At 36.5% G+C, this 13,031-nt stretch overlaps 1 protein-coding gene across 1 annotated transcript; it reads left to right on the top strand.

The window, feature by feature from the left end:
* Positions 1-2,439: 2,439 nt before the first annotated feature.
* LOC107784314 (uncharacterized) lies at positions 2,440-2,751 on the top strand. The gene has a single exon (XM_016605426.2). The coding sequence runs from the start codon at positions 2,440-2,442 to the stop codon at positions 2,749-2,751; it is 312 nt and encodes a 103-aa protein (XP_016460912.2).
* The last annotated feature ends 10,280 nt before the right edge of the window (positions 2,752-13,031 follow it).

The following is a 13,031-nucleotide window of genomic DNA, read 5'->3' as shown; positions in this document are numbered from 1 at the left end:
GGATATTTTATCCCTTATTTCTTTTTATGAATCGTTTAACATTTTTAACGGGACATAAAGGAGGTGAAGGAGCTAAAGATTCATCAATTATCTTGGTCATGCATAGAGTAATCAAGAACCTCCTGACTGTTGGACTCATGGATTATATGGCCTCTGGGCCCAAAAGGAAAGACTTATCGTGTAGCCTTTATTTATTTTACTTGTGTTTGTGTAATTGAGCTCCTTGTAATTATTGAACTAGCCCATTTTATATTGGAATTTTTTTATAAAGCACTATTTTTAATAGTAATTAGCCATCTATAGATACCATTTGCTATATTACGGATTATAGATACTTTTTATGTGGTTATTAGATGTATTTGATGTATTTAAGATATTGTATTCATGAATACAGTAGCAAAAATAGGCGTGAATCAGGAAAGTCCAGTTAATCAATTGTTGTATTCGACTGTATTCATGGAGTGAAACATGAGATTACAGCTGGATAGATTATTATATTCGAGTGTATTCACGACGTGAAATAAGAGATTACACTGTTTTTAAAACGGAAAGTGAATCAATTAACATAATAGAATCCTCATATAACTCAACAAACTCAATTATAACACACAAATTTTGTATTTTCAGTTATAAAAAAGATTCTCAACCGAAAAATACCCCCAAAACATAACAATCTTCAGAGAAATTGTATAATACATCTGAATACATAAATTATATTAATTAAAAAAAAATTATGAATACATTCATGGCATATAGCGAGACAGTGAATACAATGAAATACATAGAATATAGCGGGATACATTGAAATACAATGAGAAAAAAAGATAGTGAATACAATGAAATACATGGAATACAACGAGATACATTGAATTACAATGAAAAAAAAGACAATGAATATAATGAAATACATGAAAATACATTGAAATATATTAACAGAAAATCAAGTTGCTCAGCGCTAAACTCCATCGTCTTTGTTCAAGAACAAATCAACCGAATTATATGTCGGCGACTGCTGTTCAAGAATCAGTGCATCTATTATAATGGGATGAGGCTCTGCACAAGAATCAGTTTAATGTCAAAACCCAAGCCCACTGCTACGCTGTCATCTCCCCACGCTCTCATCGCCAAATTCTCCCTCCTTCACTTGTAAGTTATAAACCGTTCTTCATCTCTGTTTTTATCTTCAAATTCTTTTTTTATAAAAGGTGCATTGATTCGGCTTTGCACAAGAATTAGTTTAATGTCGACTGCTGTTCAAGAATCAGTGCATCTATTATAACAGGATGTGGGCTTTGCACAAGAATAAGTTTAATGTCGACGGCTGCTCTCAAGTGGGCTTTGCACAAATCCGGTGGAAGGAGGAGGAGATCAAAATTTTTAATGGAATGAGGAGAGAGAATGTGATGTATCAAAGTAGAGAGAGAAAGAAAATAGTGTAATTGATTAGCGTATTTAGTGTCTTAGAGCTAGGAGGTAACCAAAATTAAATATCTGGCTATAAACCTTAAAAGGTATCTACAGAATATAATTTTTTTAAATGGTATTTATTTAAAATAAATAAGGTGTTAACCTTTGCTATAAGGAGTAAAAATTCCTTTTATATTACCTATATTTGACTTGTATTTGGGCCGTATATAAGCGGAAGGGAACCCAAATCAGCCCATCGAGATTATTTTCTCAAAATCAGATCTAGAAAGTTCCATCTTTCTCTCTTCTCTCTCATGAACCCTAACAATAATTTCTCAAATCTAGATCGATTTTCTCATGTTCTCATGGTATCAGAGCTGGATTCCGGTCAATCTCATCTTCCTCTATCTTCCGATGTTACCCTTATCGAGTTTTGTTGAGGATTTCAATCTCATGGGGGTATTGATTTTGTCTTCTACATACTGGTTTTGACGAATTTTTGGTCGATTTTAACTTCTCTCGGCGTTTTCTGAGTTGTAATTGCTGCTTGAGTGAATGTGGAAGATTATCTACAAGTTTCTGTAGTTGTCGTTAAACTCAAGAATTCTAGGGTTTCACGACTTCATCTTATTTCATCATTATTGCTGCGTTGCTGATAAGTGTTGTTTTGAAGGTCGTACTTCCAGTCGCGAAGAAATCGGTAACTCTGTGTATCTGTTTCCTTCTGCATAATATTCATCAGATAATTGTTCATTGTTGAATGTTATAGTAACACTGGGATCTACTGATGTTAATGTGGTTGACACACCTGAGTTTATTCCCAAGCCCTCCAGTCCCCTATTTGTTCAGTCATCAAATGTTCCTGGTGTTTCTCTTATACCAGTTCCCTTTTCTGGGACAAACTTTGGAGGTTAGAAAAGAAGCATTATTGTTTCCCTATCTGCTAGGAACAAAATTGCGTTTGTCGATGGTAGTTTACCTAAACCTCAAGATAATTCAATAGAGTCTAATCGATGAGATAGGTGTAATAACATGCTGATTTCATGGTTAACAAGTTCTCTATCCCCTGATATTGCGGATAGTGTCCAGTATTCTAAAACAGCTGAAGACATATGGAGACAGTTAAATAAAAGATATGGAACAGTAGGTGGAACTAAAGCCTTTGAAATTAAGAAAGAACTTGCCTCTACCTGTCAAGGCTCCCTAGATATTGCATCATATTTTAACAAGTTAAAGAAATTGTGGGATGAATTGAGGGTTGCTCGTAAAAATCATGGAAATCACTGCACTTGTTGTGCAAAAGAAGGTATTCTCAAAGAGGAGGAAGAGGATAGACTTCAATAGTTTCTCATGGGACTTAATGAAGTCTATGTCGGTGTTAGGAGCAACTTGCTCATGATGCAACCACCTCCAACACTAGACAGTCCATATAACATTCTTCTTCAAGATGAAAGGCAAAGGCAGATCAACTCCAATTCTCAGTTTGGTCCTGATTCAGTTGCCTTCACTGCCAAAATCAACCTCAATCATCATTCTAGTCCCAACACAAATTATAAGTCTCCTGGTTCCAACACTCAGAGACAATATGTTCAAAGAGTGAATTTTGATCAAGCCAAAGGGAATCTATTCTGCAAATATTGTAAGAAGAGTGGACACCTAATTGATAAGTGCTTCAAGCTTCATGGTTTTCCTCCTGATTTCAAATTCACCAAAGGAAAGAAAATTACAGCAAATGCAACTATTGGAGCAGAGCTTTCTTCTGACTCTTCTTCTCCTTCTGTTGCTGGGACTACTAACAATGATACACAAGGTTCATTGGTACCTGGTTTAACCAAGCAGAAATATTCTCAGCTAATGGCTATTTTACAACATTCTCATCAGCCTGATTCTGCTCCTCAGTCTGACCTCATGGCTTCTGCCAACTTTGCTAGTAAAGTGCTCATTCCAACAGTAGTGACTTGTTCTCTAGCTTGCATATTGAGTCAGTCTTCACCTCATAAATGAATTATTGATTTAGGAGCATCTGACCACATGACTTATAACAAAGATCTTTTAACCAACGTTACACATTTGCCTATTCCTTACCTTGTCACACTTCCTAATGGATATAAAGTTAAAGTTACTTGCACAGGGTCTTTTTCTTTATACCATTCCATCATTCTTCTAGATGTTCTCTACATTCCTTCTTTCAAACATAATCTGATTTTTGTGCACAAACTTGTTTTGTTATTGAGATGCATAACACAGTTTAGTTCTGATTCTTGCTTGCTACAGGGCCCTTCTCTGAAGATGCCTCTGGAGCTTGGTAAACTAGAGGATGGGCTTTACAAGTTTGTCTGCACTACTGCATTTTCTTCTTCAGCTCAAAATGTTTCAACTGTGCCTCATGTATATAGCTTTCCATCTTTACCTTCTACTATTATTGTTCCTAGCTCTAGTTCATTGTGTAACTCTAGTTCTTTTCAAAATATTTTGTCTCCATCTGTGTCATCTTGTAATAAAGCTATATTGAATAAAATGGATATTGTTTGGCATCAAAGACTTTCACATGTTCCCTTTGTTAGAATGAAGGGCATTTCTGCTATATCTTCCTCTTTATCTTCTAAGCAACGATTTCCTTGTGAAATATGTCTTATGGATAGATAAACCAGACTCCCTTCTTCCTCCTAATGGTTTGGTCCCCCTCTCCCATAGCTCCATTCATAGTACTCGTCCCTTTCAACTTATACATGTGGATTTTTGGGGACCCTACCACACTCCTACTTATTTTGGTTCTAGATATTTTCTAACCATAGTTGATGATTTTTCTAGATCCACTTGGACTCATCTAATGGGTTCCAAAAGTAATGCATTTTTCTTGATTAAAGCTTTTGTGTCCATGGTCAAAACTCAATTTCACATTACTATCCAAACAATCAGGAGTGACAATGCCTTAGAACTTGGGGGTAGCCATTCTGCCATTTCTTACTTCTCTGATAATGGAATTATCCATCAAACTACTTGTCCTCATACACCACAACAAAATGGTGTAGTTGAGAGAAAGCATAGAACTTTACTTGAGGCTTGTAGAGCTTTGCTTTTTCAATCCAAGGCTCCTATTAGATTTTGGGGGGATTGTTTACTCACAACAACTTATATCATCAACAGACTCCCATCTAGGATCCTTCACAATAAATCACCTTTTGAAGCCCTTTACAACCAAACCCCTTCTTATTCTCACTTGAAAACATTTGGATGTCTGGCCTATGCTACTGTACCAATTCCTCATAGGGATAAATTGAAAACAAGAGTGATGCCTTGTGTCTTTCTTGGTTATCCCTTTGCCAAGAAAGGTTACAAACTTTATAACCGAGAAACCAAGCAATTCCTTGTGTCCAGGGATGTTGTATTTCATGAAGATGTCTTTCCCTTCTCTTCTTCCTCCTATGTTCCACAAACTTCTGTCACTTTCCCCCCACTTTCTCCTCCCTATCATATTTTAGATTCTTTACCTCTTACTTCTCCCACTCTTGATTGTTGATACCCAATTGTTTCCTGTATATTTTTTTCTATAAATACAAAATACTTTAAAAATAGCATATGTATGCATATATAAGTGTGTCCAAATATTTTAGTATTTTTCCTAAATTTTTAAAGATTTTTAAATTAATTTATTGCCCTATTTTAGCAGTACAAAAACCAATAATTATTCCTCAAATTATTATTTTAGTGATTAACTTATTTTATTCTCATATTTATACCAAAATATAGTTAAGGTAATTTTTACAAATTTATTTAGTATTTTTAAGCTAAATTGCATATAATTACAATTTCATCCTATTGTAAGATTTAATTGCGTTTATAATTACAAAATTGATTCCAGTAATTTTTATTTAATATTTATACATTTTTAATTAGTTTGGTACCTTTAATTTATTTCTAGAAACCATTTACTATTTTTTATAAAATGAAAAGGGGAAAAGTGGCTATTTAAATACTAGCCCTATTTCATTTCAATTGTAGCCCAAATCAACCCCCCAATTAAACCCAATTGCAATTTTAAATTACCTGACCCCTGACCCGTTTATCCAACCCGCCCGGCTCCCCTTTAGATCCAGGTCGTTGATCAAAATGATCAACGACCACGATTCTACCTTTCCTTTTTTAATTCACAAACATCCCAACCCTAAAATCATTTTCATTCACCCGCCGCCTCTGAAACCCCTCTCCTCTCTCAAACTCTCTCGAACCTTCCCTAACCCTAGCCGCTTCTCATCATCTTCCACCTCGAAACCCACCGGAAACCATGGCTTCCCAAGCTGTGAGGGCCCTATACTCACCTCCCTTGCTCTTACACACCTAATACCTGAAGATTCGAGGCCAGGCCTCGAAGGTTTGCACCCAGACCTCTGCCAATTCAAGGTTCCAGAGTCATCGCCGGCCTTGCTCTGGCGTACCATGGTGTTTTGAGCATGGTTCTGACCTCTCCGACTCAGATCAGTGACCTTTTCAAAGACTTTCTCATTTCTAGGGTTCTTTTGAAACCCTAACCCTTCGAGGTTTTCTCCGATCTCTTTAGATCCGTTGTGTATCTGTGCTCTCTTTGAGTTTTCAAACGATCTCCCTAACTTTTCTTTCGAAAATTACTTTTCAAAGTCTTTCTTTTACGATTTAGGGTTTTCTGAAAATGCTTAAGTATTTCTCTGACTTTTTTTTCTTTTTCTTTTGTGTGTATTTGCCTCTACTGTGTTCTATGTTTTCCTTCTACCATGTATGTTCTTCTACTGTGCTTTCTATATTCCGTTCTTTTATGTTTTTCTACTGTTTCTATACTATGTTCTTGTATACTTTTGTACTATGTCCTGCTATTTTCTTCTACTATGTTCTGGTATGTTTCGCCTACTGTATTCTTCTACCGTGTTCTTAAGTGTTCTTACTATTTTTCTTCTATTGAACTTTGTTTAAGTTTCTTTTAAAAGGATCTTCTTAAGCATGCTTTCTTCTACTGTTCTTATCAATCTTTTCTCATCATGTTTCGAATTAGTTTCTTTACTCTGTTTGCCTTGAACCCCTTTACTGTATTTACATGCTATTCATGAGTTCTGTTGCTGGAAGAAGCATGTTAGAAGTTTCAGTTCTTTTCTGAAACCTCTAAACATGTTTCGATTCGACTACTTGCCTCCTCATCTCTGTACTTGATTCAAGGTGGAAACCCTAGAATTTGGGGGTTCTGCCGAGGTTTGAATGAACTAGGGTTTTATTTTAGAACCCTTAACTCTTTCAGACTGACTTTGAGTCTCTGAACTGAGTTTGAACATCTTTGTTTTCATTCAATGCTGAACTTTTTGCTAAACTTTTCTACACTGGATTTGTTCTACTGATTTACATGACAGTCTTCTTTCATGCTCACATGCTCCTTATATATGATGAATTTTCCTCTAAATGGTTTCAAATTTGCAATTAGTGCAAACTTCCTTCAGAATATAGCTTGATTGATTTCTTTCCATCTTTTAATGATTTCCTCTGTTACTCGACTTAAGTAAAACCCTTCTTCATCTTTTCTGACTTGGTTCATTCATACCAAATCTCAGACCTTGTGATTTACTGGTTGTTAATTGACTCCCTTACCTTATTTGCACAAACCGTGTACTGTCAAAACTCTGTCCTTAAATAACCTTTATGTATTTGCCCTCAATTGCATACTTTACACAAAGTGATTATTCAATTCCTTTCCTTAAATGGTTTTACTCGTTTTGAATCTGAATCCCTTAATTAAGGAAAGCCTTCTGTAATTGATTGACAATCAGTTTTCAAACTATTTTCTTACCTTATTTCTGCCTGCTTTCTACACTATAAAAGGCATGACCCTTTTCACAAACACACACTTCAGACTTCAATTTCACAATCTCTTTTGAACTCGCACTTATAGTTTTCTATCTTCCTGTTTGCACTTTGGCTTTTACAAGACTAATGCTTTTCTACTTATTTCTTTGAAACTGGTATGTCCTGATTTAAGTTTCAGCATCACCCCAATGTGTTTACTTACAGTCTTTGTATCCATGTCTACTTTATTATTTTCTGTAGACTTCGACATTTAGCTTAGTATGCCTATGTTCTACTGCCTGTTTCTGTTGTGAATCTTTGCTCCCTATCCCATTACCCCTATGTGTTTGTAAATGGTGGCTTAGGGCATGGTAATATGAGTTGTTGTCCATGAACTAAGCTTTGAACCAATGGGGTCTTAATATGGCGATATATTTAGATGTAAGCACTGCTCGGAGTTCTTATGAAACTCTTAGGGAACTCTGACACACCCAAGTGGTAGAAAGGCTTTGAAACATGATCTTTGGAGTTGGTTTACTTCATACTTCAGACAGGAAGTCTGAATCAGGCTCTCCTTGGTTGTAATTTTCAACTTCTGATGTATTTTCTTTACTTTATTTTTTCTGGACTGTAATAACTTTGTAATAAACTATTGGGGATGGCTAGTGAAAGAAGGGAGAGAATAACTATGTATGTAAAAGGGGTATATATCCTGCTTATAGGGAATTTCTGATCTCTGCATATCACATAGATATCCTACCTATAGGAATTCTGCACTTTCATATGTAGATACTATGCCTATAAGGAATTCTGCACCCATATAGATATCTTGCCTATAGTTTTCTGAAATTCTACATTCATATGGATATCCTGCCTATAGTTAAATTTCTGCATCTCTTATATAGATACCATGCTTATAGTTAACTGGAAATCCGAATCCTGCATATGCATCTGTCACTAGGCAAACCTGTTTATAGGTTTAAATAACTAACTGCATCTAGATATCATGTTCATAGGCTTAAACGAAGTACAACATTTAGATGCCATGCCTATCGGATTTTTGCTCTTTTGCTATGTCTGTAAAATGTCCAGAATCGAAAACACATGAAAAGCATGCCTATAGGAGCTTTAATCGAATCTGAACCGCTTCATTTGATTATAAGTTTAAAACCAGTCACAAATGACTTGTGCTTTTTTGCTAAAACTCGCCTTTCTTTAATAACAAATAATTTTTTTTCTGAAACCAGTATGTATTTATGTTTACTTCATTGTTTCTGGAATCAGTAGATAACATGCCTATAGGGTCTTCGTCTAACACTTAGGCAAGCCATAGGGTGAAAGTTTATAAATTGAATCAGATTTTATATGCTACAACCAGCAGGCAGGCCTGATTCGAGCTTCTTATCTGAATTATGTAATAAATCAGTCTGCCTCGACCCTTTAAGTTTTAATCAGACCTTAAACAGTACATGCAAGTCATGCTACATTATGTGCTTTCTTTGGTTTAAAGGAGGTCTGTTTGAGCCCTTTTATTTGTTTATATGCTTTTCCCAAACTTGCTATATGTGTTTTGTTTGTCGCCTTAGTATTTTACCTTTTGAAACCATAAATAAGCTCAATACCTCCTCCCTCTAAGATTAGTAGTCCCAAGTGCCTCTGGGGCTGATAGAATTGGGGCGGGTAATAGCATGCAATAAGTAAACGAGATCATTCCGCACTTTAATACCTTAACATGGTGGAAAAGGGTAGATATGGATATGATGACCACACAATACCATCACGTGTAGCCCCTTACTGGGAAGTGATTACCGGATGTTATGTGGGGTGATCCATATTATTAATAAACCTAGGACCCCCCTTTCCTTTGTTTTCTTTGTTTCTTTTAAATCTTTTTAAACCATTTCTTTTAAGAAAATCAACTCTTTTAGTTCATTTTTCATACTTTTGTTTATTTGTCACCATTACGTGAAAATCCCCTCTTATTTGAAGCCTTTATTTGCCTATGTGTTATTTGCACTAAATTCACAATAATAGCTTGGCCGGGAACCACACTAGTAGATCTTGAGGGGTGCCTAACACTTTCCCCTTGAGATAATTTCAAGCCCTTACCCAATCTCTGGTTGTTCAAATCAAACCTTCCCTAGTGTCCTAATGCACTCAAATCATTAGGTGACGACTCTTCACTTCAAACCCAATTCCCCAAAGGGAATGAGTTGTCCTTCCAAATGTCATAAACCCGATTTCGCGAGAAAAAGGGGGCGTGACATTGATCCTATTCATCTCACTCCTAATCTTACTTCTCCTGTGACCTCTTCCCCTTCTATTCCTATTTCTGCTTTACCTTCTCTTTCTCCTACTTCTATTCCTTCTCATGTTTCTGATTCAACTTCTCCATGTGTTATTCCTTCCCCTGTTCCTACTACAACAACTCCTCCTCCTACTGCTGGTCCACTCAGAAGGTCCGACAGACCTCATACCCTTCCATCCCACTTGACTGATTATGTCTGCCAATTGCCGCCCTCATTCTCTTGCATTAGTACTTTGACTCCTCATGCTATGTTTGAGCCCACTACTTATTCTCAAGCTGTACCTATTCCAGCTTGGCAAGATGCTATGAGGAAAGAGTTTGAGGCCCTCGAGGCCAATCATACTTGGGATATTGTAGCATTGCCTAGTGGAAAGAAACCTATTGGCTGTAAATGGGTCTATAAGATTAAGTATAAAGCTGGTGGTACTATTGAGAGGTATAAAGCTAGGTTTGTTATTAGGGGTGACACCCAAGTTGAGGGAGTGGATTTCAATGAAACTTTCTCCCCTATTGTAAAGATGTCAACTGTTAAGTGTCTGATTGCTGTTATAGTTAAGTGAGGTTGGTCTTTGTTCTAATTAGATGTTAATAATGCTTTCTTGCATGGTGATTTGGATGAGGAAGTCTATATGAAGCTTTCTCCTGGTCTTTCTGTCACTACTACCTCCTCCTCTTCTTCTCCTCCCTTAGTCTGTCGTTTACAAAAGTCCCTCTATGGCTTGAGACAAGCCTCTAGACAGTGGTATGCCAAGCTTTCTCAAGCCCTCTACTCTAGAAGTTATGCTCATTCTCTTAATGATTACTCCTTGTTCATCAAAGGCTCTTCTGGTAATATGGTTATTATTGTTGTCTATGTTGATGATATAATATTAACTGAGGATGATCTTGCTGAAATTACTGCTTTGAAGTCATTTTTGGATGCTCGGTTAAAAATCAAATATCTGGGTACTCTTCATTATTTTTTGGGGATTGAGGTTTCTGTTTTGCCTGATGGTGTGCTTCTCAATCAGAAGAAATTTGTCTCTGATCTTTTGAATGAGTTTGATTTCCTGGAAGTTGCTTCTGTTGTTTGTCCTCTAGACTTGAACTCCAAACTGAAAGCTGATTGTGGTGACCTCTTGACTCACCCTAAAAGGTATAGGAGCTTAGTTGGGAAGTTTTTGTTCCTCACTCACACTAGGCCTGGCATTTGTTTTGGGGTGCACCTTAGTCAATAACTTCAATCTCCAAGAGTCCCTCACATGGCTGCTACTCTACACAAGCTGAGGTACCTCAAGGGCACCTCTGATCTTAGCCTCTATTACTCTAACTCTTCTGATTTCACTATCTCAGCTTATTCAGACAATGATTGGGCAGCCTGCCCGAACACCAGAAGGTCTGTTACTGGCTTTTGTGTCCTTTTGGGTGATAACTTAATCTGTTGGAAGTCTAAAAAGCAACCTGTGGTGTCTTTGTCTTCTGCTGAGGCTGAATATAGAGCCCTCAACAAGGTGGTAGCTGAATTAACTTGGCTTGCACGAGTTCTCAATGATTTTGGTGTTCAGGTCTCTTTACCTCTTTCTGTATTCTGTGACAACCAAGCAGCTATTCATATTGCTAAAAATTTTGTTTTTCATGAGTGGACCAAGCATATTGAGGTAGATTGCCATTTTGTTCGAGGGAAGCTTTCTGAAGGCTTCATTCAACGCTCTCATGTTCCCACTTCGCAGCAGCTCGCTGATGTCCTCACAAAGCCTTTAACTGGTCTGCTTCATCATCAATTTCTTCGCAAGTTGCAGATGTTCTCCCCTTCCAACTTGAAGGGGTTGTTGGACTCATAGATTATATGACATCTGGGCCCAAAAGGATAGACTTATAGTGTAGCCTTTATTCATTTTACTTGTGTTTGTGTAATTGGACTCCTTGTAATTACTGAACTAGCCCATTTTATATTACCTGTATTTGACTTGTATTTGGGCCGTATATAAGTGGAAGGGAGCACCCGAATTAGCCCATCGGGATTAATTTCTCAGAATCAGATCTAGAAAGTTCCATCTTTTCTCTCTTCTCTCTCATGAACCCTAACACTAATTTCTCAAATCTAGATCGATTTTCTCATGTTCTTACTGACCTGAAAAGAGAAAGAATAGGGGAAAATACACACATTTTTTATGTCAATATTTCTAATGAGCGCATAATGAAATGAAATATAAGTTTGTCATTGTATTCAAAAAGAAAATTCATAAACAACCCCTTTAAGTTATCCTCAACGATCAAATAAATACCTCAACTAAGCCCTTTTTCATATTCATACTTCAAGCGGTTATTAAGTATATCAAGTAAACACTCGAGTGCAGCAGAACATATGCGTGCATTACACTAGCCAATGACATGTCAAATGAACCAATTTAAAAATGACACATGTAATTTTGCTATAAAAAGTTGACACATGTAATTTACCAAAAAATGCATTTAAAGAAGGAAAAAAAAGTTTTTCTTAAACCAGCCCCCCTTCATCTTCTTCCTCTCATCGCCTTTTCCCAAATCTACCCAACTGTACCAAAATAATACATTCATCCAGAAGTGGTTATTATTCACACTTCAAGTGGTTATTAAGTAGATCAAGTAAACACCTGAGTGCAGCAGAGCATATGCGTGCATTACACTTTCCATTGACATGTCAATGAACCTATTTAAAAATGACACGTGTAATTTCGACATAAAAAGTTGACACATGTAATTTACCAAAAAAATTACATTTAAAGAAGGAAAAATACGTTTTTCTTAAACCAGTCCCCCCTTCATCTTCTTCCTGTCATCCCCTTTTCCCAAATCTACCCAACCGTCCTAAAATAATACATTCATCAGAAAGATTAGAGACTAGATAATAACTAATAAATTGATAATTAACAATCAATTTCCACCAATAATTTGTCAAATTGGGATTGTATAAATGTCTTAAAATTGATTTAAGAAGGAACCAGTAAGTAGGTTTCTTCCAAATTGAAAGAAAAAAATCTAAAGTTCTTGAGGATTTGAAGGAAGGTGGACACACCTCCAATGTCCGGAGAATGTTCTTGGAGATGGATTCAGAACTTTTCGAAGAGTGTGAAAAGCAACACAATGAAAGAGCAGCCGGTGCCAACGGTGTTGTGGAGCAGCACGAGCTGACTTGGAAGAAATTGAAAGAAGTTGCGGAACTGATCAGTAGAACATGTTAGAAGAGCTTATCAATTCCAGTGCCATTAGTACTTCTCTCTCTCATTAACCGGAATGCTTAGAACGTCAAACAATGCACAGTGATGGTTTTTGACTTTGCAAACTGAAGCTGATTTGCTCCGAGTTACTAGCTGAAGAAAAAATCAAATATTTCTAAGGAGAATGATAGACCTGATGAATTGTGCTTTTGTTTTGGAATGGGTTTTTTGCCTAATGACCTAAAGCTTATAATTTTTTTCCAATTAAAAGAAAAGGTGACCAACAATGGAGGAGGAAAAGGTGAGATTAGCAGAAATGATAAAGTAAAAATTAGGGT

Source organism: Nicotiana tabacum, chromosome 20, assembly GCF_000715075.1.
Source record: "Nicotiana tabacum cultivar K326 chromosome 20, ASM71507v2, whole genome shotgun sequence".
Lineage (NCBI taxonomy): Eukaryota > Viridiplantae > Streptophyta > Magnoliopsida > Solanales > Solanaceae > Nicotiana > Nicotiana tabacum.
The sequence above is the reverse complement of the archived record's forward strand: the minus strand, read 5'-3'. Positions and strand labels throughout refer to the sequence as shown.